Consider the following 22363-nt stretch of genomic DNA (forward strand, 5'->3'; position numbering starts at 1 on the left):
GACATTTTTGCAGATTTATTGAAAAAGAAAAACTGATATCACACAGCCATAAATAAGACACTCATATATTTTAATCAGGTGCTGTCCATTTCTTCTGATCATCCTTGAGATGGTTCTACATTTTCATTGGAATCCAGCTATGTTTGATTATACTGATTGGACTTGATTAGGAAAGCCACACACCTGTCTATATAAGACCTAACAGCTCACAGTGCATGTCAGAGCAAATGAGAATCATGAGGTAAGAGGAACTGCCTGAAGAGCTCAGAGACATAATTGTGGGAAGGCACAGATCAGGCCAAGGTTACAAAAAAGAATTCTGCTGCACTTAAGGTTCCTAAGAACACAGTGGCCTCCATAATCCTTACATGGAAGACGTTTGGGACGACCAGAACCCTTCCTAGAGCTGGCCGTTCGGCCAAACTGAAAAATCGGGGGAGAAGAGCCTTGGTGAGCGAGGTAAAAAAGAACCCAAAGATCACTGTTGTTGAGCTACAGAGATGCAGTGGGGAGATGGGAGAAAGTTCTAAAAAGTCAACCATCACTGCAGCCCTCCACAAGTCTGGGCTTTATGGCAGAGTGGCCTGACGGAAGCCTCTCCTCAGTGCAAGACACATGAAAGCCTGAATGGAGTTTGCTAAAAAAGACCTGAAGGACTCCAAGATGGTGAGAAATAAGATTCTCTGGGCTGATGAGACCAAGATAGAACTTTCTGGAATTAATTCTAAGCGGTATGTGTGGAGAAAACCAGGCAGTGCTCATCACCTGTCCAATACAGTCCCAACAGTGAAGCACGTTGGTGACAGCATATTGCTGTGGGGGTGTTTTTCAGCTGCAGGGACAGGGAGACTGGTTGCAATCGAAGGAAAGATGAATGCGGCCAAGTACAGGGTTATCCTGAACGAAAACCTTCTCCAGAGTGCTCAGGACCTCAGAATGGGCCGAAGGTTCACCTTCTAACAAGACAATGACCCTAAGCACACAGCTATAATAACGAAGGAGTGGCTTCAGAACAACTCCGTGACTGTTCTTGAGCCCTGACTTAAACCCAATTGAGCATCTCTGGAGAGACCTGAAAATGGCTGTCCACCAACGTTCACCATCCAACCTGACAGAACTGCAGAGGATCTGCAAGGAGGAATGGCAGAGGATCCCCAAATCCAGGTGTGAAAAACTTGTTGCATCATTCCCAAAAAGACTCATGGCTGTATTAGCTCAAAAGGGTGCTTCTACGGCCGAGAATTAGCATTTTATGCTCATCGGCTTTCATGTCATAATTCGCCGTTCTGATCAATGACGTCATCGATCGGCTCCGCATAAGACATTTAACTCCGCGCCGCCGTTGCGTATGAATCCAAAAGCTAGTTTATTTTTAGCCTTGTCACGTGTCTTGTGGCGCAGTACTGTAACTATCTGACGGCCAGTAAAGTTTTTTTCAATCTTGTCGGTTAAAAACAGGTCATCGGTGTGGGACTATCTTGCGGTGTCTCAGACAAACAACACGTAAGTTATTTGCAGTCTCTGCACAACTGAAGTACGTCGTGAGGAACGTCATCTAAATGGGTCAACACAAATTTGATCGGGCACCTGAAGAATGTACACGAGGAGGAGCATGCCGCGTTCAAGCAACGCAGCGTGGGGGGGGAAAAAAAAAGGAAACTCTGGACAACACCCATCCATATAGCCGGACAGTGAGAAGGTTAGAGTAAGCATGTCATTAACAGTATTTATTAAAGTAATTCAATTGCAACAAAGTAATTTAATTACAGTAAATTAGCACCCATTATTTCTGTCATGCTAGTTAGGATAAAAGGGTCTGAATACATATGGCTGTGTGATATTTCAGTTTTTCTTTTTTAATTAATCTGCAAAAAATTTTACAATTTAGTTTTTTTCTGTCAATATGGGGTGCTGTGTGTACATTGAGGGAAAAAAAATAACTTAAATGATTTTAGCAAATGGCTGCAAAATAACGAGTGGAAAATTTAACGCGTTCTGAATACTTTCCGTACCCACTGTATCTGGAGAAATAAAGCAAATCGCAGGGGGGTCAAATCTTTTGGAGTAATGTTATTGTAATTTGTTTTTTCGACAAGCAAAGGGGAAAATATCTTTTCGGGCAGAATTGTACATATATTGCCCTGTATTCACGTAGTATTTCTAGTCTTGCACTGGAGTTGAGCACTATTTGTAATGTAAACTGATCATATGCTAACATTCTAGCAGTTGATATGCTATCACACACCTGATAGTCAAGGATTTGTCTCCTCAAAGATTCTACCTCCTTGTCATTAGAATGTTGTCTGGCCTGGAAAGCCGACGTTTGTTTCATGGCAATGTCAGAAACCTCCCGAAGCCTGTCAATCATGAATAAACACATAGTTTAAAATCCTGTCATAATAATAACAATAAACTTACTTTACTTTACGTACTTTGAAAGCTCGGAGCGCAGTTGTGCCTCGACGGCCTCCAGCTGTCCGATCCTTGCTCGGTCAGCGTCGCTGGCTGTTTTGGTGACGCAGTCGGCCAGCTCGTCCCTCAGCTCTCGCTGCACGTGCTGCGCCTCCACGTTCATTTTGGTCAGCTGAGGAGGGAAAGAGCCTGAGCCTTAAGATCCCAGAGGATGGCTGGCTAGTTTGCGGCAAGCACGAGAAGTACTACATTGTCACTCAGTGCTCTGTATCACAATATTAACATTATCATTTGTGTATAATAGTTAGGATTTCATTTAAAAATATTTCCACAGCTGCAAACAGACCATTTCCAAAAAATCTGAATATTACAGAAAAGTGTATTTATTTCCATAATTCCATTCAAAAAGTTAAACTTTCATAGATTACAGATTCAGGGCCCACAATCGAACCAATTTCAAGTATTTATTTTCCTTATTTTTACATAATTTGGGCTTCCGGCTCATAAAACCCATGAAATCAGGAATTCAAAAAATTTGAATACTGTGAAGAAATCAGCCCTAATTTTGCAAGCCATAAATGTTTTGAACAGTGTCACACACATCTACTAAACTCAGCACCTGCACAGGTTTCCCCAGGTGTTATTAAATTGCTTCAGTTTGGTTCAATTGTCTCAGTTGGGTTCAATATGGGGAAGACTGCTAACTTGACAACTGGCCAGAAGATCATCATTTATACCATCCATAGGATGGGTAAGTCACAAAAGTTCATAACTAAGGAGGCTGGTTGTTCACAGAGTGCTGTGTCCAAGCATATCAGTGGAAAGTCTAGTGGAAGGACAAAATGTGGCAGGACAAGATGCACCAGCAAAAGAGATGACCGTGGGTTTCAGCAGATTATCAGAGTGGAATGAGGCGGGAGTCACAAAAACCAAAAGCCACCACATTCCGACGCATCCGCGAGATGGGTTACAACTGTCGGGTTTCTCGGATCAAGCCACTTCTGAGGCTGAGCCAATGTTAGAAAGCATCTCAACTGGGCCAAGGAGAACAAGGACTGGACTGTTGGCCAGTGGTCCAAGGTCCTCTTTTCCGATGACAGTAAAGTGTGCCTTTCATTCGGGAATCAAGGTCCAAGGGTTTGGAGGAAGACGGATGAAGAACAGAACCCAAGCTGCTTGAGTTCCAGTGTAAAATTTCCACAGTCAGTCATGATTTTGGGTGCAATGTCCAGTGCAGGTGTTGGTAAACTGCTTTCTTAAATCCAAGGTCACTGCAACAGTCTACCAGAATGTTTTAGAGGACTTCATGATTTCTTTTGCTGAGGATCTGTATGGAGATGCAGATTTCATCTTCCAGCATGACCTGGCCCCTGCCAATACCGCCAAAATTACCAAAACCTGGTTTGATGCCCATGCCATCACAGTGCTTGACTGGCCAGCCAACTCGCCGGATCTAAACCCTATTGAGAATCTATGGGGTATTACCAAGAGGAAAATGAGGAGCATCAGACCCAAAAACAAAGAAGAACAGACAGCAAGCATCAAGGAAATCTGGGCTTCCATAACTCCCAGCCAATGCCACAGGCTGATTGCCTCAATCCCACGGCGCATCCAGGCAGTGATACAAGCAAAGGGATTCCCAACCAATTACTGAAGATGAACATATTGTTTTGAAAGTACCATATTTTGACTGATTTAATATGACCCTAATTTATTTATTTTTTTCTACAAAAACTGAGAAGTAAATGGTGATTTCTTCACAGTATTCGATTTTTTTTAAATTCCTGATTCCGTGGGTTTTATGAGCTGGAAACCCAAATTATGTAAAAATAAACAAATAAATACTTGAAATTGTTTAATTGTGTGCCCTGGAACTATAATCTTTGAAAGTTAATTTTTTTGAATGGAAATATGTAAATAGATACACTTTTCCTAATTTTCAAATTTTTTGGAAAGGGTCTGTAGCTGCAGAAATTGCCCTACTTCCTACATACCTCAGCAAACTTGGCCTCCAGCTCAGCGTTGCGCTCCTCCACCTGGCTGAGTGAGCTCCTCAGCCGTTCATACATCGCATTAGCGTGCTCCGCCCTTTGACGCTCATTCAGCTCCTTCATCTCTAGCGTGGCCATCCGCCGGGCAGCCGATGCCCCCTCACGGGAGTCCTTCTCTGCATCGCCAACACCCGTTTCCGACCTCGCGTTCTCCCACGCGTGCTCCAGCATGTGCAGCTTTTCCTTGGTGATCTCCAGCTCCTTGTTGATAGTGGCCATGTGTCCTCTTAGAGATGCATTCTCACTCTAAAGGAACAATAATAAAATAATTTAAGCAATCTTTTTTTCAAAGCACAAATACACTTAACACTAAATAATACACATCAATATACTAAATAATAATAATTAATCAAATAAGCATATTTGTATTACTCCACCAAGGGAGTGGTTCTCAGTTTTTTACACCACTTACCACCTAAAATATTTGATCACCGTATGCCACTGTAACATTTGTATGTTTTAACATAAACACTGTTCTTAATATAAGAGGAAAAAAACATGTACTTAAATGATTCCGGCAAAAAGGTATTGCACATCCATCCATCCATTTTCTGTACCGCTTATCCTGACTAGTGTCCTGGACGTGCTGGAGCCTATCCCAGCTAACTTCGGGCAAGAGGCGGGGTACACCCTGAACTGGTCCCCAGCCAATCACAGGGCACATAGAAACAAACAACCATTCGCACTCACATTCACACCTACGGGCAATTTAGAGTCTTCAATCAACCAACCACGCATGTTTTTGGGATGTGGGAGGATTTGAATCAGAACTGTGAGGCAGGTGTGCTAACCAGTCGTGCACCATGCCGCCGGTATTGCATATAAAAGTTAAACATTTTACTTAAATAGTAGTTGAAAGAAAAATAGTTAAAAAAAAACAAGCAATTCTTAAAGAATAAATGCAAATGTACTTAAAAGTTAAATACAACTGAATTCTACTTTCAGTGAAATATCTATCTATCGAGAAGCCTGCGTACTACAAGTGGTACCACACTGAGATTCACAGTCTCAAGGGAACAACTGAACCGTAGCGGCTCCACCATGGTGTGTTTGCACACCTCCAGATGTTCCAAGTTAGTGGTCCGGTTCACGAGCAGTCCGTCTCTCTGCAACATGTCCCTGTATTTGATGGTGAGCTCCGTGTACTGCCTGTTGGCCTTCCCCAGCTCCGATGCCGGCACGCTGTCGTCCAAGGCCTTCTGCAGCGCCGCCATCCTGTACGCCGCAATTTCCTTTTTCACGCAAAACAGCAAAAAGAGCGACTGAAAAGGACAACAGGGGTTTTCCTGCATATAAGATAGCTCCACCTTATTTCGGCCCACGTCCGGCTATAAAGCATCACGAAAACTGTTATTATCTGACCAACGTTGCACTAGTTGAGTATCATTTAATTCAAAGCAAAGGGCTTCTAGTTGAGGAAGCTTCAGGTTCATCCACATGTCAATTATAGGTTATTCAAACTACAGCTGCAAACTATATAAAAATATATATTTTTTAAATAACTATTTCTTCCATAAATTGATGATGATTCAGTTACTGTTTTAGTTCATAACGTCAAAAAAAAATGTGGGGAAGGGAAAAAGAAGCAGAAGCGGTGGAAGTGTTTTTCCTGGTCTCGTCAATTCCTGTGACTTATCCAAAGCCGGCCCCGAGTGCACAGGCGGAACCTCAGGCCGAAGCGCTAGCATATTAGTCCGCCGCGGAGTAATAGTCACAATTACATCTGTATGTGGATGGTGGATGTGTGGAGTGGATCTAGCTGCCAGCGCTGGAGTACGAAACAGTCTATGACGACACTGACATAGCAAACTCTTTTTCACCATCTCAGTTGACCTGATTTTTGGGGGTGGGGCCAGGGCAAAAACGGGTGTGTGCTGACACAAGCAGGGAACAGCATGAGTTGCCCTTCCCCACTATAATTACCAAACCCCCTTAGTCCATGCACTAGTCATTCGGTGTAATAGCCACTTCTTTATTCATAATGACATAACCCAGTTCTACCACTACAGCTTGCAGTTAGCCATCAAACTATGCCTAAAACTAAAAAAAAAAGTTTTTTTTCCTGAAGTGTAATTTGTTTTGTGTTCTTTGGGCCACAGTTTTTCCTCTGTGGTGTGGCCCCAGGCGTAGCTTGGCAGCGGCATTCGGGCCGTCGGCCTCACAGTTACCCGACGTTGCGGGGTGAGGCGTTGGAGAAAAAAAGAAATTCATCCATGGGGACTGTATATGGTGCACTGTACGGTGTCCACAGCAGTGTGACGCACAACCAGCTGAATTTCAACTGAGGCAAAGGAGGGGAAATTGTCTGCCTGGCCGCCATAGTGTACCTCTCTGATGATCAGAATGGTACCATTTCTGCCTCTATTTGACGCAGGTAGAACCCCACACTTGGACAATATGCTCAGAAAGAGACGATTGGCTTACGTTGTATCTGAGCAGGTACCCTATCCTCTGTGTGACGGCAGTCTGCATTTGCATGTCTGCATCCCTCAGCCGACCATTTTCCTTGCGCAGGTGCTGCTCCTGCTCCATCAGGGTGGTGCAGCGTCGAGTCAGCTTCTTTTCATTAACTTTGGACACAGTCAACCTGCGTAGCGCTTCGCTCAGATGCTGCCTGACTTTCTCTGGGTCCTTCTCAAGGGTGTCCAGTAGATCCTACAAGCATGGAGCGGAAAGAGTGGCGTGAAGTACAGTGTTTAATTTGTTTTAATTCCACCGTCACAAAATAGGGGGATAAAGTCTACCGATTTTCCAGTGTAGCAGAATTTGGAAATCTATAAAGGAAATGCTGCTATTCCAAGACAGCGGTGTGATGTTTAACCCCCGACACTCACTCCTCCCACACTGTTGTTTTGAAAGCAATTGTCAATATTGCAGAATTTGGAGGGCCCTATTGAGTGAACAGCTATTTTTTTTTTTTGCCTTAAGAGGTATATGCTGAGACGGATGCAGGGCTTTGACATTAACCTGTCTGCTTACCAGCCACTGTGGCTACTGGTTTCCCTATTTACGAGCCATTCAACATTTTTACTAGCCACAAAAAATGCATTTGTCATCGGGGGTGGTGTGGGGGGTTCTGCTGATTGAACCTTTTCCCAATCGAAATTAGGGCTGCCACAAATGATAATTTTGATAATCGACTCGTCACCAATTATTTTTGCAATTAGTCAACTACCGCATTTTCACGACCATAGGGCGGACCGTATTAAAACGTGCAGTCTCAGCTACGGGGTCTATTTCTGTATTTAACACATACATAAGGCGCACCGTATTATTGGGCGCAGGCATGGTAAAACATACGGTAGCATGCATGCACGCTAAAACTATGTTTTTAAAAAGGCAGAGGAAGCAAAACTGAGTTCGGTTGTACTTTACTGAATGGATGGATCGATGGCGCCGTTTCATAAAACGAAAGCACCAAGACGGACCTCCTTGAAAATGTTCGATTTTCATTTCTTCTGCAAGCGTTATTGCCCTTAGTCGAATGGTGTCTGTAGAGACGCTTCTCCCGGCTGTTCTTTGCTCATTAATCCATTGCTCGAGTTGGTCTTCCAACTGGGGCCACCTCGCCTTGTTTCCGCGGAAACTCAGCTTCGTCTTCTTGACTTGGCAAAGCTCGTTTTCCTGCTTCCTCCGCTTGCGAACCATGGATTCGTTGATCTTGAATTCTCTCGCGGCTGCTCGATACCCATGTTCCTCCGCGTAACTGACAGCTTGCAGTTTAAACTGTGCAGCGTAAGCGTGTTTCTTCGTAGGTGACATTTTCGGGGGTCCTTAGCCAAACCGATGTTGTTTTGCACAATGGACACCCCGGGCACGATATACTCGTGGCGTGCCTTTGGTGTCCTCCTTCACGCGCACCCTTCCCCCTTACGTCCGCATGCTGTACTCAGTCACGTCCGCCTTTCCTCTATATAACCAGCGTCTTGGCAGGAAATGCTCCCAGTCAATCAAGAGGAGCGCTTATTAAAGTCACACAACAACATTTACAGATTTTGGAACTCGATGCAGACATAAGGCATTATAAGGTGCCCCGTCCATTTTGGCGAAAATGTAAGACTTTTAAGTGCCCCTTATGGTCGTGAAAATACGGTAATCAGATCATATGTAAATTGCAACTTATTGCACCAGCAAGCAGCTGCTTTTATATAATCATCAGTAGCTTCCAGTAAGACTTTAAGGTATGTGCAAACTAAAAATAAAGACAATGAAAATATTAGTACATTTACAGTTGGATCCATATGTTTACATACACTACATAAAAAGACATACTTTTTTCCCCTCACTGTCTGACATGATAGACTAAACCTTTCCTGCTTTCGGTCTATTCGGATTACCAAAATTATTTTTATTTGCTAAATTCCAGAATAATAAGATTTATTTTTCTTTGACATTTTTTTTCTTTCTTATTCTGCTTCAAAGTCAGAAATTTACATACATTTCATTAGTATCTAGTACCATTGCCTTTAAACAGCATGACTTGGGCCAAACATTATCACAATAGTTGGTAAGAATTTTTACTAATTGCTCCTGACAAAACTAGCGTAACTGAGCCAAGTTCGTAGGCTGCACACAGTTGCGTTAATAACCCCCTCGGCTGGGGTCTGTGTGAAAGCTAAAGGCAGTTAAATGCCCGGTCTTCGGTTATAGATCTGATGCAGCAGTTTTATGTTTTAGTTTTATGTGAAAGTTTATTGTACTTACACTGAACTGCTGGAGTTTAATAGCATCTATCTGCTGTTGCTCCTCAATGTTTGGCTCTGGTGCTCATTAAAGCTTCTTTCTCCTTCTCCCATTGTGACTTCTCACTGCGAAAATATTTCCCCAAAATGTCAGCATTCAGCCACCTAAAAACATCTTTTATGTACACAAGAATCGATTGAGGAAGATTGATTCTCCAAACCTGAGGTATTCCTCATAGAGGAGCCCTTGCTGGTGGCTGTTAACAGCAAACTTCTCTTTGTATTCCTCCAGTGTTGCCGTCAGTTTGTCCTTTGTGTTCTCCTGATTATGGAGCTCCTATTTAACATCAATAACAAACAAAAAATAAACTAATACCTTACATTTAAACAATAACGCACACAGGGTATCACAAACCTGAAGCAGGCGAATGGCATATTCATTCAAGGAGTTGATGACCTCCGTGCTGCTGGCCCCCACGCCCTCGGGGAGGCTTAATTGTTGGAAGAGGCTGCCACTGATGCCGCCACCCGACTTCCTCAGGTGCTCCAGCTCACCCTCCAGGTGACTCATCTGACACCACACACAGGAACACAGGACAGTCACAAGCAGTGGCATCCCATCTCAAATCAACTACGACCAAAGTAGCTTTGTATTTGACCACCCATAACTCACTCAGTAGTGGAAAATTGGGTAAAAAAAAAAAAAATGAATGAAAAGCTCTCAACACAAATTTTTAATAAAGGTCTACCATTTTGTTTAAAAGCAGCCCCAGTGGGCAAATTCATTGGCTCGCCGCACTTTGACAAAAACCTACTACGGCAGTGATTCTCAAAGTGTGCCACAAGTTGTACTATTAGTTTTACAGACTCCCTCTAGTGGTATACGAAAGGTTCAGTTTGACTGATCAACATGAAATTGGGTGGACACGTCTTTCAGAACAGGACGCATGAAAAAGTCTGATGGATCCGTGCCTGAAATTGACCTTCCCATTTTGGGGAAACTCCAGGGCTCAAACGTTGACAAAAACCGATGAAAGAATTGGCAGAAATGAACTCCAATCAGAAGCAGGTATCCTAAATATATGGGTGACACTAAATTAAATAATAAGCTTTTTTGCCTACGCTGTCTAATGTAGGTTAAATATGGGACCAAGGTTCGATGATATATTTTGAGTATTCACTGTGAAAAAAGGGATGCGAGGGTCTGTTAATTTCTGCTTGTAAATGTAAATTATCGTTGTTGAAAGTCATCATACTAAAGCTTCCTGGAACACGTTAATGTTTACAGACTCACAGATCATTGTTGAATGTATCCGATAGGATTCTGTGACGACACATAATAGCCCACAAAACCAGAGTTGGCAGCAGCATCCTGCCTCTGCCCTGTACATACCTTCTCTTTGGCTGCAGCGAATTGAGCAACGCTGCCGGTCGCTTCCTGGCGGGCGGACTTCAGTTCGCGCCGCAGCTCCTCATTCCTGCCTACCAGCTCGTGGATTTGAGACTTTAGGTTCGACGTCAGTTCCTTGCCCACGACGTCCTCCGCCTGTGATTGGATGCAGGAAAATTAAAAACCCGTTGAGCAAACTTGAAATATGAGGCATATGAAGTTTGTTTTGATGACTGCCATTGGAAAAGACCAAAGAAAACTGGAACAGTTGAATTTTAGGATTATAAACTCGTCAGGGAAATTTGTTTTGATGACTGCCATTGGAAAAGACCAAAGAAAACTGGAACAGTTGAATTTTAGGATTATAAACTCGTCAGGGAAATTACTTACGTCCACCAGACCGGGAATACCAGAGTCAGCGTCAGACGGACTAGTCTCCTTGGCCTTATAAGCCTGGAGGACGTCCTTGAGTGCAGCCTCCAGATCCCCTTTCTCCTTAGAGAGCTGCTCCACTTTGAGGAGACACAGAAAATGGAGGGCCCAAAATGGACAATGGGAAATGATTGAAATGATTCGTCTTACATTTGAGGTGAAACTGAATCTTGTGAAGATCAATCTGTCTCTTCTGCATTTTCACTTCTTCTTCCAGTTGCCCGTTCTGGAGAGAGGAGGTTCATAAATGATTTAGAACTAGGACAGGAATTTAATGTTCCTTCCTAAAAAAAAAAAAAAAAAAGCCAATTTGGTCCATCGGGAGCTGACCTTGGCTCGAAGCTCTTCATCCATGTGGGTCTTTGGCCATTTTACGCCGTGTGTGACATCGTCCTCCACCAAGATGGATGGTGGCAGCCCTAAAGACATACAACTGCAGGTCATGACACAAACACATAGATCTAAAAGTTTGTTACTAATCAGATCAAAATCCCAAGGACCAGTTCCTTTCTGAAGGAACCCTGAAAATGGCCCCAAAATGACTGCTTTGATACCAAAATGGCCACTCAAGACAATGACTTACTCAACTGCATATGGATCATTTATGTCAGCTAACATCAAAAAGATATTCTGAAGAAATAGCAAGAAGTGAGGCAGATTGGAATTAGTTTCCTAGAATTTAAACTTCAGACTCTTTATTTGCTTCAACAGGTGCTGCTGTTTAGGTTAGAGATCAAATAGAGATTCAATGGGATTAACAGTTTACTACTGAAATAGAGCATTTTAAGGGGGAAGTTATCTATTTCAGTAGAGTGTCTGTTCAAGTGGAAGATTTTCATTCATCTGAGAGAAATGTTTACGTTCCTTGCTCAGTGCTGCTGTTTTTGTGAGCACCAGTTCAAATCGGTGTGTGAAGAATAGTGTTTTTGAACTGTCACAATTACGCTTACTACTCCATCCATCCATTTTCTACCACTTATCTGAAGTCGGTTCGCGGGGGCAGTAGCTTTAGCAGGGACACCCAGACTTCCCTCTCCCCAGCCACTTCATCCAGCTCTTCCGGGGGGGATCCCGAGCCGTTCCCAGGCCAGCCGAAAGACAGCCCCCTCAGCGTGTCCTGGGTTGTCCCCGGGGTCTCCTCCCGGTGGGACATGCCCGGAACACCTCACTGGGGAGGCGTCCGTGAGGCATCCGAATCAGATGCCCCAGCCACCTCATCTTGCTCCTCTCGATGCGGAGGAGCAGCGACTCTACTCTGAGAACCTCCCGAATGACCGAGCTTCTCACCCTATCGCTAAGTGAGAGCCCTGGACATCCTGCGGAGGAAACTCATTTTGGCCGCTTGTATCCGGGATCTTGTTCTTTCGGTCACGACCCACAGCTCGTGACCATAGGTGAGGGTAGGAACATAGGTCGACCGGTAGATTGAGAGCTTCGCCTTTCGGCTTAGCTCCTTCTTTACCACAACGGACCGATACTCATTTTTTGTTTCTGATAGTAAAAGGAGCGGCACGGTGGACGACTGATTAGAGCGTCAGCCTCACAGTTCTGAGGACCCGGGCTCAATCCCCGGCCCCGCCTGTGTGGAGTTTGGATGTTCTCCCCGTGCCTGCGTGGGTTTTCTCCGGGCACTCCGGTTTCCTCCCACATCTCAAAAACATGCATTAATTGGAGACTCTAAATGGCCCGTAGGCATGACTGTGAGTGCAAATGGTTGTTTGTTTCTATGTGCCCTGTGATTGGCTGGCAACCAGTTCAGGGTGTACCCGGCCTCCTGGCCCGATGAGAGCTGGGATAGGCTCCAGCACGCCCGCAACCCTAGTGAGGAGAAGCGGCTCAGAAAATGGATGGATGATGGTAAAAGGGAGGCGTTTATTTGTCTTAAAGCTATCATACGTAAATTCTGTCACCAAGTGGGTCAGCGCAGGAAATGAATCGGGCATTCATTAAATATAAAAAAATCACACACTGAAAAATACAGCAAGATATTAACGGAACCGATAGACTTAATAAGCATCATGTCATCTCCTCTAGAAGTGGGTTGGGTGAAAAGGACTTGGTAGTTAAAAAATTTAAAAAAAATTGTTATATACTGCAGGTTTAAGTGGATGCAATACCATTTATCTGTGATAAGGATAGTGTGATAGTGATAAATCACCTCTCTGCTTGGCCAGGAGTCGGACTTGTTTCTTCATCTCCAGTCTTTCCTCTTCAAGACGTTCAATCTGAACAGGAAGTTAGATGAAACAGCATAAAAATAGCAGTTTATAAACTGTGGATTGTGTTTACCTCTTTAGTGAGGATTTGATTTTCGGCTTTGTACTGCCGTTGTTTTAGGTCTTTGGTTCGCCTGAACTCATTCAGGTCCACTTCCTGTCTGGGTTCATAGCCTTTGAAAAGAAAGAAACAAGAATGAGCTGAGTTGTGTTATTGTTGTTGAATGTGATGAAAAACATCACCAAGTCTTTCCCGGAAGTCCTCATTTTCCTCTGTGAGCTGGTTGATTGTCATGTATGCTTGGTTGATCTCCTTGGTCACGGCCTCTAATTCCAAACCTCTCCTTCGGATTTGACTTTTAAACTCCTTGATCTCACCGATGGCTTCTTCTAGGCCGTAAGTGCCCTGAAGTACAGAAAAATAACCATCATGAGATATAATGCAAAACTTTTGGCTGAAGCTTTTCAAAGAAGTCAGGAAGCAATTGAACACACAGCGACACCAACAGCATCAAACATGTTGTCATCCACTTACAAGCTCGTAATCTCTCAGGCGCTTGGAGGCCTCGATGAGCTCCTGGTCTTTTTCCTCAGCGTGAGCTTCCGCTCGTTTCAAAGCCTCCTCTGCTGCTGCTGCTCTCATCTCAGCAGCGTCTCGCTTGGACATGAGTTCCTCCATCTTTCTCTGCTGAACCAGTGCTTAAACCAGACCCACCCACACACGTATTACTCCAACATCCACTCAACAAACTCAACCTCTTTAGCATAATTCAACAGCCCAATTGTTGCATTTATTCTCCGTACAGTGTCCTTGAGGGCCAGAAAAAGCACCTATGAATGGTATTATAAAATAAATAGGATGAAATTGACTAAAAATTAAACTTGGCATCAAAGTGGTACTCTTCAATGATAAGGTTAGCTACTGGTACTTTTTTTTTACTATTGAAAACATTTACTATTGTTAGTTTTTTTATTTTCAGTTTTTGACCGATCTTTGTGTGTGTGTGTGTGGGGGGGGGGGGGGGGGGGGGGGAGATCTCTAAAAAGTACAATTTATCAATTTATTCAATCTATTGCACAATTCCAAAGTGAACTTTCCCAACACTGCATATCTCCAATGTTGTTTGCTCCCGATCAGCACACGAGCAATTGTGGCACTTTGAAGAAAACATTGGAATTATTGTGTTTAGGGAGCACAGAATGTTTGGATTTGGTTTACTTGGAACACAACAACATTGGAACTGTGCCACTTGGAAGCAAAAACACATGACAATTGTGCCACTTAGATGTTTTTATACACTTTGAAAGTTTTGTCACAAACCACATTTGGTAAACACTGTCTTAGCAGACTGAGACTTTTCATTCAGAAACAAATACATTTTGAGAACGACTTTTTAATCACAGCTGTCTTTGTTGTGTTAAGAACCTGGAGCTTCTTACCTCCACTTTCCTTTTTGGGAACCTTCAGACCCTCCATGAGCAGCGTCTGCTTCTCCATTTCCCCTGTAAACTGCTCCACTTGCGCTTTCAGGATCTTGATCTGATCATCTCGCTCCTCCAAGGCCTGCAAAGCATATGTTTGACAACAATTGTCTTGATAAGTATTACTGACATGTTCAGGAGAGGACATCGGAGTAAAAGCAGTGCAGAGCAGACCTGCTGCAAAGCAATAATGTTGCTTCTGTCCAAGTCCAACTGCGCCACGCGCAACTTGTGCTGAAGGTCACGGATCATCTGCTGGTACACTGAAATCTCCTCATCCTTTTCAGAGAGCACTTTCTGTGAATGAATATCGAGTCATTAACAGATCCTCAAGGTAGGCAAAACGCATCTGCTTAGCAGCGAGGACGAAGACACTTGAAACCAGTTGAGCTACTAAACATCTTGTCATTTTATATCAAAAGGGTTCTTGTTTTTGACAGAAAAAGTTATTACATCTGTACATTTCTGCCTGGAGAGGGTGCCTCTCGTGTAATCCTTGGAAAGTTGCTAAATCCGCCTTCCTTGGTGTTCTCGGGCATGGCTCATTGAGACTTTTTGTGGGTCTACTCAGTGTCTCAAAATTTCATGTTGCTAAGTAAGCTGGCTTTGGGGGATACATTCAAACTATTCTGCTGTGCTCTGCTCACAATCTTGCGCTGCCCATCAGTCTTGTATACAGTACATGCTTCAAACTTGGTAGCAATGAGACAAAATCTCGGACGGTTTTGCTTTTGAAGGACCCCTGTAAATTGTCAAAATGACCCTAAAATGGCCACTACAAAGACAAATGGCAGACTTACTGTTTCTTTCAGACATGACTTGAGACTTTTTTTGTGAGTCTATTCACTATAGACATTTATATCTATTTCATGTTGTTAAGTGAAAGTAGCTTCCAGTGCTGAAATGTTATCCGCCAACCTTCCATTGGTCCACTTTAGCATCCACTGCTGCAATAATGGGGTCGTCCTCTTCCGTCATATCGTTTATCTTCTGCGTCAGCTCTCTGACCTGCACATGAAGCACATGTCAGCAACATGAAAACACTGACAGAAAAAGTGTTTAAAAAGTTTGATTTGAAGAGGTTGTTTACCTGCAGCTCGGCGCGATCCCTCTCTTTTCTCAGCTGGTCTGTCAAGGAGTCACACTGATGGACGGCCATCTTGATCTGGTTGTACTCATCGCTCATCTTTTCCATCTCCTTGGCTGACTCCATCACACATTTCTGCATGTGGAGGTTGTCCATCTTTAGCTGCGAGTTCTCCTCCTCCGCTTGCTTTAAAAAACAAACAAACAAAACAAATTAACAATTGTGGCCACCAATGTGGAAATGGTCAAAGAGAAGAGGTGAGTGGGGTACTTGAAGGTCGTCCAGGCATTGGGAAAGCTGGCGGTTGGCTGAGCTGAGCTTCCTCTGAGTCTCAGCATTCTCTTCTTTGGATGCATGCGACTCCTTGCGCTCCAACTCTCCGTGATAAAAGTCCACGTCCCGCTGGAGTTGCGTGTTCTGATTCAGGACACATTTACTTTTAAATCCTTTTGCTTGCACAAAACTTCAAATTCATGCTCATTAAAGACCTTTGGAGCGGAGTTAATGAGACTTTTGTGTATTATGGCAAATAATCAAATATTACCTCTGCTTTTTTAATCATCCAGCTGTCTAGTGGTAGTATACTGTATGTGCTTCAAATTTGGTAGAAGACGGACAAATCCCTGGGCCAAATTTGTCTTTCAAACAACTTTACTGCAAATGACCCTGATGTTTCTAAAACGGCTGTTAGGGTACAAGCATTTTTTTTGCAGAAATAATTTGTCTTGCGTAAATGTAATGTTTCAAAATGTTTTTTTTTTTTACATACAAATAAACAAAATGAATACATTTTACATCAATAATAATCAAATAAACATTTATCAAACTTACACTTCTAAACTAACTTGAGTGGTGAAAAAGTGTTTGCCCTTCCTAATTTCTTATTATTTTTTTTGCACGTTTGTCACACATACTGTAAATGTTTCCCATCAAACAAATTTAAATATTAGTCAAAGACAACACAAATAAACACAAAGTGCAGTCTTTAAATTAAGGTTTGTATTATTAAGGGAGGAAAAAAATCCAAACCTACATGGCCCTGTGTGAAAAAGTGATTGCCCACTGGACATAATAACTGGTTGGGCCACCCTTAGCAGCAAGAACTGCAATCAAGCATTTGCGATAACTTGCAATGAGGCTCTGACAGCACTGTGGAGGAATTCTGGGCCCCTCATCTTTGCAGAATTGTTGTAATTCAGCCACATTGGAGGGTTTTTGAGCGCCCTTTTAAGGTCATACTTTTACACCAGATGTAATGGAACACACACGTTCCAAAAAGTTCAACTTCTGTCTGGTCAGGAGTATTTTCCCAAAAGCCTTTGGGATCATCAAGATGTCTTCTGGCAAAATTGAGACGAGCCTTTATGTTCTTTTTTCTCAGCAGTGGTTTTCATCTTGGAACTCTGCCATGCAGGCCATTTTTCCCCAGTCGCTTTCTTATGGTGGAGTCATGAACACTGACCTTAACTGAGGCAAGTGAGGCCTACAGTTCTTTGGATGTTGTTGTGGCGTCTTTTGTGACCTCTTGGATGAGTCTTCGCTGCGCTCTTGGGGTAATTTTGGTCAGCCGGCCAATCCTTGGAAGGTTCACCACTGTTCTATGTTTTCGCCAATTGTGGCTAATGGCTCTCACTGGTTTACTGTAGCCCCAAAGCTTTAAAAATGGCTTTATAGCATTTTGAATGAACAATGAATGAATGAATGAATTCCACAAAGGCAATATTAATCAGAATACCATGTCTACATTGGTAGGGGCATATAAAACATATTCCTGCTAAACCAACTTGGGCTTTAGTTTTTAGTTTAGTTTGTGTCTAATTGTGACAGACATCCCTACCAATTTGCATGTTGCAAAGTGAAACTGGCTGCAAAGCATTTCAGGCCCGTACTACGCTGAAAACCTTGTCTTTGAAAGATCCCTGGATCCAAAATTGCATACACTAACTCAAGCAATTGCTTACTAATGCTTACTTCCAAACCAGATTATTGTGTGAATGCTCAACGGGGCATTTTTATGCTCATTATTTTGATTCCGCCCATTTTTTTGACAGGCTTCTCCTTCGCCATTTTACATCCGATTCACTCCGTTCCAACTTGCGACATGTTCGGAAAATTCACGCCTCGCGTGGGATTACTCATCTAAACCACAACATTTTCACATTTCCCACAATTCCATTTTTTTGCGCCAGAAAATTGCCCATTCATTTCCAATGGCACATTCAACAAAACACATTCACGTTATTCCCATTAACATTTTTTAATGTTCAGCTCATTCAATTCACTTTGGGATTGATTTTCAACGTTCCAAAAATTCCCACCCACCAAAAATGTCACCATTTTCACCAAATGTTTCAACTTTTTGACCCACAAAATTTCCAAATTAGGTCATATTCTACATTTTTGACCCCTGCTTAAACAGTTCTCAACCGATTCACACCGTTTCAACGTCTACGTGTTCAGCTCCTTCTAGCCATCCTGCGAACCACTCCCATTACCCAAGTTTCACGAACTTTCAAAATAAGAGCCCGAAATTCTACATTTTTACACATTTAGCCACAGTTTCCTTATTTCTCAACCGATTCGCACCGTTCCAACTTCTACATGTTCAGCTCATTCTAGCCATCATGTGAACAACTTTTCCAACAAATTCCCCAAATTTTTAGTAACTTTCAAAAGAAAAGCCAGAAATTCAGATTTATTTATTATTATTTTTACAAATTTTGCTACAGTTTCCTTATTTCTCAACTGATTTGCACCGTTTCAACTTCTACGTGTTCACCGCATTCAAGCACATGATTTCATTCAGCATTTCAGCATTCACACGCAATTTCCCCAGGAATTGCACAGTCTAGTTATTATTATTATTTAATTTTTTGGGGGGGCGATGGAAATCAAGCCTGTAAATCAAATTTTAAGGCACAAACTACGAATCTTACCTTCTTTTTGAGCTTTTTTATCTTTGGCAAAGCAGATCAGAGAAAACAATGGAAACGATGTGAGAAGAAATGTGGATGACAAATGAAAGACAGTTAAGTGAGGCCACATTTGGACAGAGAAGATGAAAGCTAATGAGAAAAAAGGGAGGCGCTCGGGGTTTGCATGGGGGCCACGTACTTCTCTTTTCAATGTCTTCACCTCGTCCTCGGCTGCTTCTGCTCGTAGGACCAACTACAAGAGGAAACAGTAACCACACATAATAAACATCTGTTAAAGTACGACTGCTATGTTGCCCTGAGCTCACCCAATTATCAGGACATATAGACAAAAAATGTATTTTGTATTTTGTTGGTTGTTTTAAAATTATGAATACAAGTACTGTATGTGTGAATATTACTGCTTTGACAATTTAATTTATCTATCTCGTGTCCCGTGTCACTTTGTGTTGAAAGTGGTTGTTGCTGTTATGCCATAGTGGATGAATATCTAATTATCTGTGTGTGCAGTTTTTGTGGGGTTTGTCCCACAATCCCACCCCTACTGCCTAAAAAGAGTGTAATAGTGATTTTGATATAATGGTCCTACCTCCTCTATGGTTTTTTTGCTTCCTCCCATCTCCCTCCTCAAATGGGTCACCTCCTTTTCCTTCTGTTCCAATTGCTTCTCCAGCTGACAAATTTCATTCCTCAGGAAGCGATTGTCTGTCCCGCCACCACCAACGCTGCTCTTCGCGTACTGAGACCAGACACACAAAAACAGAACTACTTTTGTGGTAATAATAGGAACACTTAAAAATTTATACAGACATATGGATTAGCCCAAGATTACCTTTTGTTTTTGCACTGCAAACAGGTTCTGTAGTTGGATGGTGTACAAATGTTAACAAAAGAAGAGTGTCGTAATCTAAACGAGCACGTCTGCCAGTATGCACGGAATTAGGTATAATCCTCTTAAGGTGCTCAGCCAATCACAATACGGCAATGATTACTCAGCCCCAAGAGTTGTTGCTGGAAGTAAACTCACTGAAGCGTTGCATCGGAAGATAACCCCACTCATAAATGAACAAAGGGCCCCAAAAAGGTAATGTGACACTTTTCATTCATGACACATTGTTTAAAAAAGATATTTTCAATCAAAAACTGTTTTTTTCTTCACAATTTTCTTCACCTTGCCAGGTTATACTGACAAACTCATCCAGGCCTTTAATATGGCGTATGAGTTGATATGACTTTTAGCAAAATTATGTAGAGGCATTTTCTTACAAAAAATTTTTTTTAGCCATTGCTTCAATTTATGAGGGCATATTAACAAATACTCTAAATGGCAGATCTTGAACATGTTCGAGCCTATGACATATTCGTCAATGTTTTGTGGTGAATTTCGTTTTTTTTTTTCTAAACCAAAAATGTCAATTTCTTTGCACCATTGCTTCATCCTATATATCTTATCTCATATTGACAAAATAATGACATATCTGGAACATGCTCATCAAGGACTTCAATATGATATATGAGTCCATGTGGCTTGGTGATAGGTGGTATATTTTTAAGCTTGTTTGAAATAAACTGAGTCTTACCTTGAGGTCTTTCTCTAGTCTCAACACCTTGGCTTGAAGTTTATTTTCTACACGGCAGAGATGTCATCATCAAAAATCAGCGTAAGAAGTGTCTTATTCAGAAAAGCTTCACCTACCATTTTTCTCTTGCTCTTCTATCAACTGCTCAGCGAGAGACACCTCCAGATGTTTAATCTGCAATGGGAGGAAGACACACATAGCATTGGAAACGAAGCACAATTAATGCTGCTTCGTTTACAAAATACTGTAGTTGTTGATAGTGCAGAATGAGAGTAGCACAAGACCTTGAGCAGGGTCTGAAACACTTGCAGTACATGGACGACGTCCTCCTGAGCCTGACGGTCCACCTGCCACTCTTCTGTCTGTGACATAAAACAAACGCACCCCATAACAACACCGCCAAATAAGGAGAACTGCTCCATTCATATAGAGACTGAGAGACCTTAGTCAAACTGTATTTAAATTTCATGATATCCTATGGAATTTTTTTCAACTAATAACAGTGCTTACCTTTAGCTTCACGTTAACTTTAAACCTTTTTATGCTTTTTATGACCGTTAACAATGTTCAAATGTGACTTTTAACAGTTGAGCTCCTCCCACATTCCAAAAACATGCGTGATAGGTTAAACAAAAACTCAAATTGGCTGTAAGTGCGTATGTGAGTGTCAATGGCTGTTTGTTTATACAGTATGTGCCCTGCGATTGGTTGGCGATCAGTTCAGGGTGTAACCCGCTTCTAAACCAGAGTCAGCTGCGATAGGCTCCAGCATGCCCGCAACCCTAGTGAGGGTAAGAGGTATGGAAAATGGATGGATGGATGGATGGATAAATTGCTTGAATAATGACATTACCCTGAAATGGTTGTGAAGAGTATTTATGACTTGTACCACACTTTTTATTGTCTTCTCATTAAGTGCTGGTTTTTCAGTGCATTTGATGCTGTGGCGTGTAAACAAACAGCCATCTGGGATAATAATGTTTCCACTTGAATGTGCATCATTTTCATCTTCACTGCAACAGCATGCTTCAGTGAAATATTTACAGTCCCCTCCAAATGTATTGGAACAGCAAAGTCATGTATTGACTGCTCATATCAGACATCATTCAAAGTAGTGGAACTACCAAGGTCAAACAGGAGTTTTTCAATGAGAAGTAATGGATACAGAAACAACCTGTTCAATTGTAAAACCTGTAGTAACTGTACAGTGATGTCTTACAAGTGTAAAAAATAAATAGATAAATAAATAAATAAAAGTTAACCACTCTCAATCACTAAAAAAAATTCTCATGGGAGATAATGGAGACAGAAATAATCTGTTGACGGATCTAACTGGGGCCATTGTAAAACCTTGAACTATTCAAGCAATGTCACAAAAGTTGAAACGCAAGTTTACTTCTGTTAACGGTTAAAAATGTTTCCCATAGCAAATAACTGTGAAAGATATAATTGTTGTGCATGAGTTGCATTCCTTGGCAACTTTCTGCCGAACTCTTGTGAGGTCTGGCGACGTCAACAAATAGTGTTTCAAAGAAAATCAACACTATTTGCTTTTTTTCAACCTGCGGTAAAATTCTGGAATTGTATTGTTCCCTGTGACAATGGTCCAAGTTTTGGAATACTTTCTGTCTCAACTGCAAAGCATAGCAGTTAATCGTTTGACGCTCCTTGAACTGAGCTCTCGCGCCATATGCTGATTTATCGTATGACATTATTTTTGACGACTTTGTCAATCAAATGTCATTTTATTTTTTCCACTTTCTTTAGATGTGTTGAATACACGTTTTTTATTTTTCTACTTTAAAAATGGGTTTTATCGTTTTTATTGTATTTCTTTCTTGTTCAAAATGGCTTTAATCATGTTTACTTTTTATTTTGTCACATTTTAAAAATTGGTTGAATTATTCGTTTTTTGTTCTTCCCAAAAATTGAAAGTGGTTTAATAAGGGTCTTATAATAAAAACTTTTTTTTTTTAATGGGTTAAAGTAGTCCTTTTTATTTTCCCACATTTAATAAAAGGTGCTTAAACTGTGGCTACACAAGGAGTTTACCACCACCAGGGTGTGAATGAGGAGTGAATGAATAATGCATGAAATT

At 42.0% G+C, this 22363-nt stretch overlaps 2 protein-coding genes across 3 annotated transcripts in view; one reads left to right on the forward strand and one right to left on the reverse strand.

The window, feature by feature from the left end:
• The window catches only part of LOC133402318 (centrosomal protein of 290 kDa-like), a 39587-nt gene that overhangs the window by 15840 nt on the left and 1384 nt on the right, over positions 1-22363 (reverse strand). The window contains 28 exon segments of the mRNA XM_061675873.1: positions 2246-2357; positions 2433-2584; positions 4407-4709; positions 5522-5695; positions 6888-7118; positions 9168-9215; positions 9217-9271; positions 9367-9482; positions 9561-9716; positions 10539-10691; positions 10926-11047; positions 11118-11193; positions 11298-11386; positions 13126-13192; positions 13257-13357; positions 13427-13589; positions 13719-13882; positions 14624-14747; positions 14840-14962; positions 15584-15673; positions 15756-15938; positions 16023-16169; positions 18689-18709; positions 18867-18920; positions 19275-19424; positions 20266-20312; positions 20382-20439; positions 20550-20627. Of these exon segments, the coding sequence (XP_061531857.1) occupies positions 2246-2357; positions 2433-2584; positions 4407-4709; positions 5522-5695; positions 6888-7118; positions 9168-9215; positions 9217-9271; positions 9367-9482; positions 9561-9716; positions 10539-10691; positions 10926-11047; positions 11118-11193; positions 11298-11386; positions 13126-13192; positions 13257-13357; positions 13427-13589; positions 13719-13882; positions 14624-14747; positions 14840-14962; positions 15584-15673; positions 15756-15938; positions 16023-16169; positions 18689-18709; positions 18867-18920; positions 19275-19424; positions 20266-20312; positions 20382-20439; positions 20550-20627 (3357 nt within the window).
• The window catches only part of tmtc3 (transmembrane O-mannosyltransferase targeting cadherins 3), a 48240-nt gene continuing 45484 nt past the window's right edge, over positions 19608-22363 (forward strand). For both annotated transcript variants that reach the window (XM_061675880.1, XM_061675881.1), the window contains exon 1: positions 19608-19769. The gene's annotated coding sequence lies outside the window, so the exon portion shown is untranslated. The remainder of the gene's footprint in view (positions 19770-22363) is intronic.

Source organism: Phycodurus eques, chromosome 5 (assembly GCF_024500275.1).
Source record: "Phycodurus eques isolate BA_2022a chromosome 5, UOR_Pequ_1.1, whole genome shotgun sequence".
Classification (NCBI taxonomy): domain Eukaryota; kingdom Metazoa; phylum Chordata; class Actinopteri; order Syngnathiformes; family Syngnathidae; genus Phycodurus; species Phycodurus eques.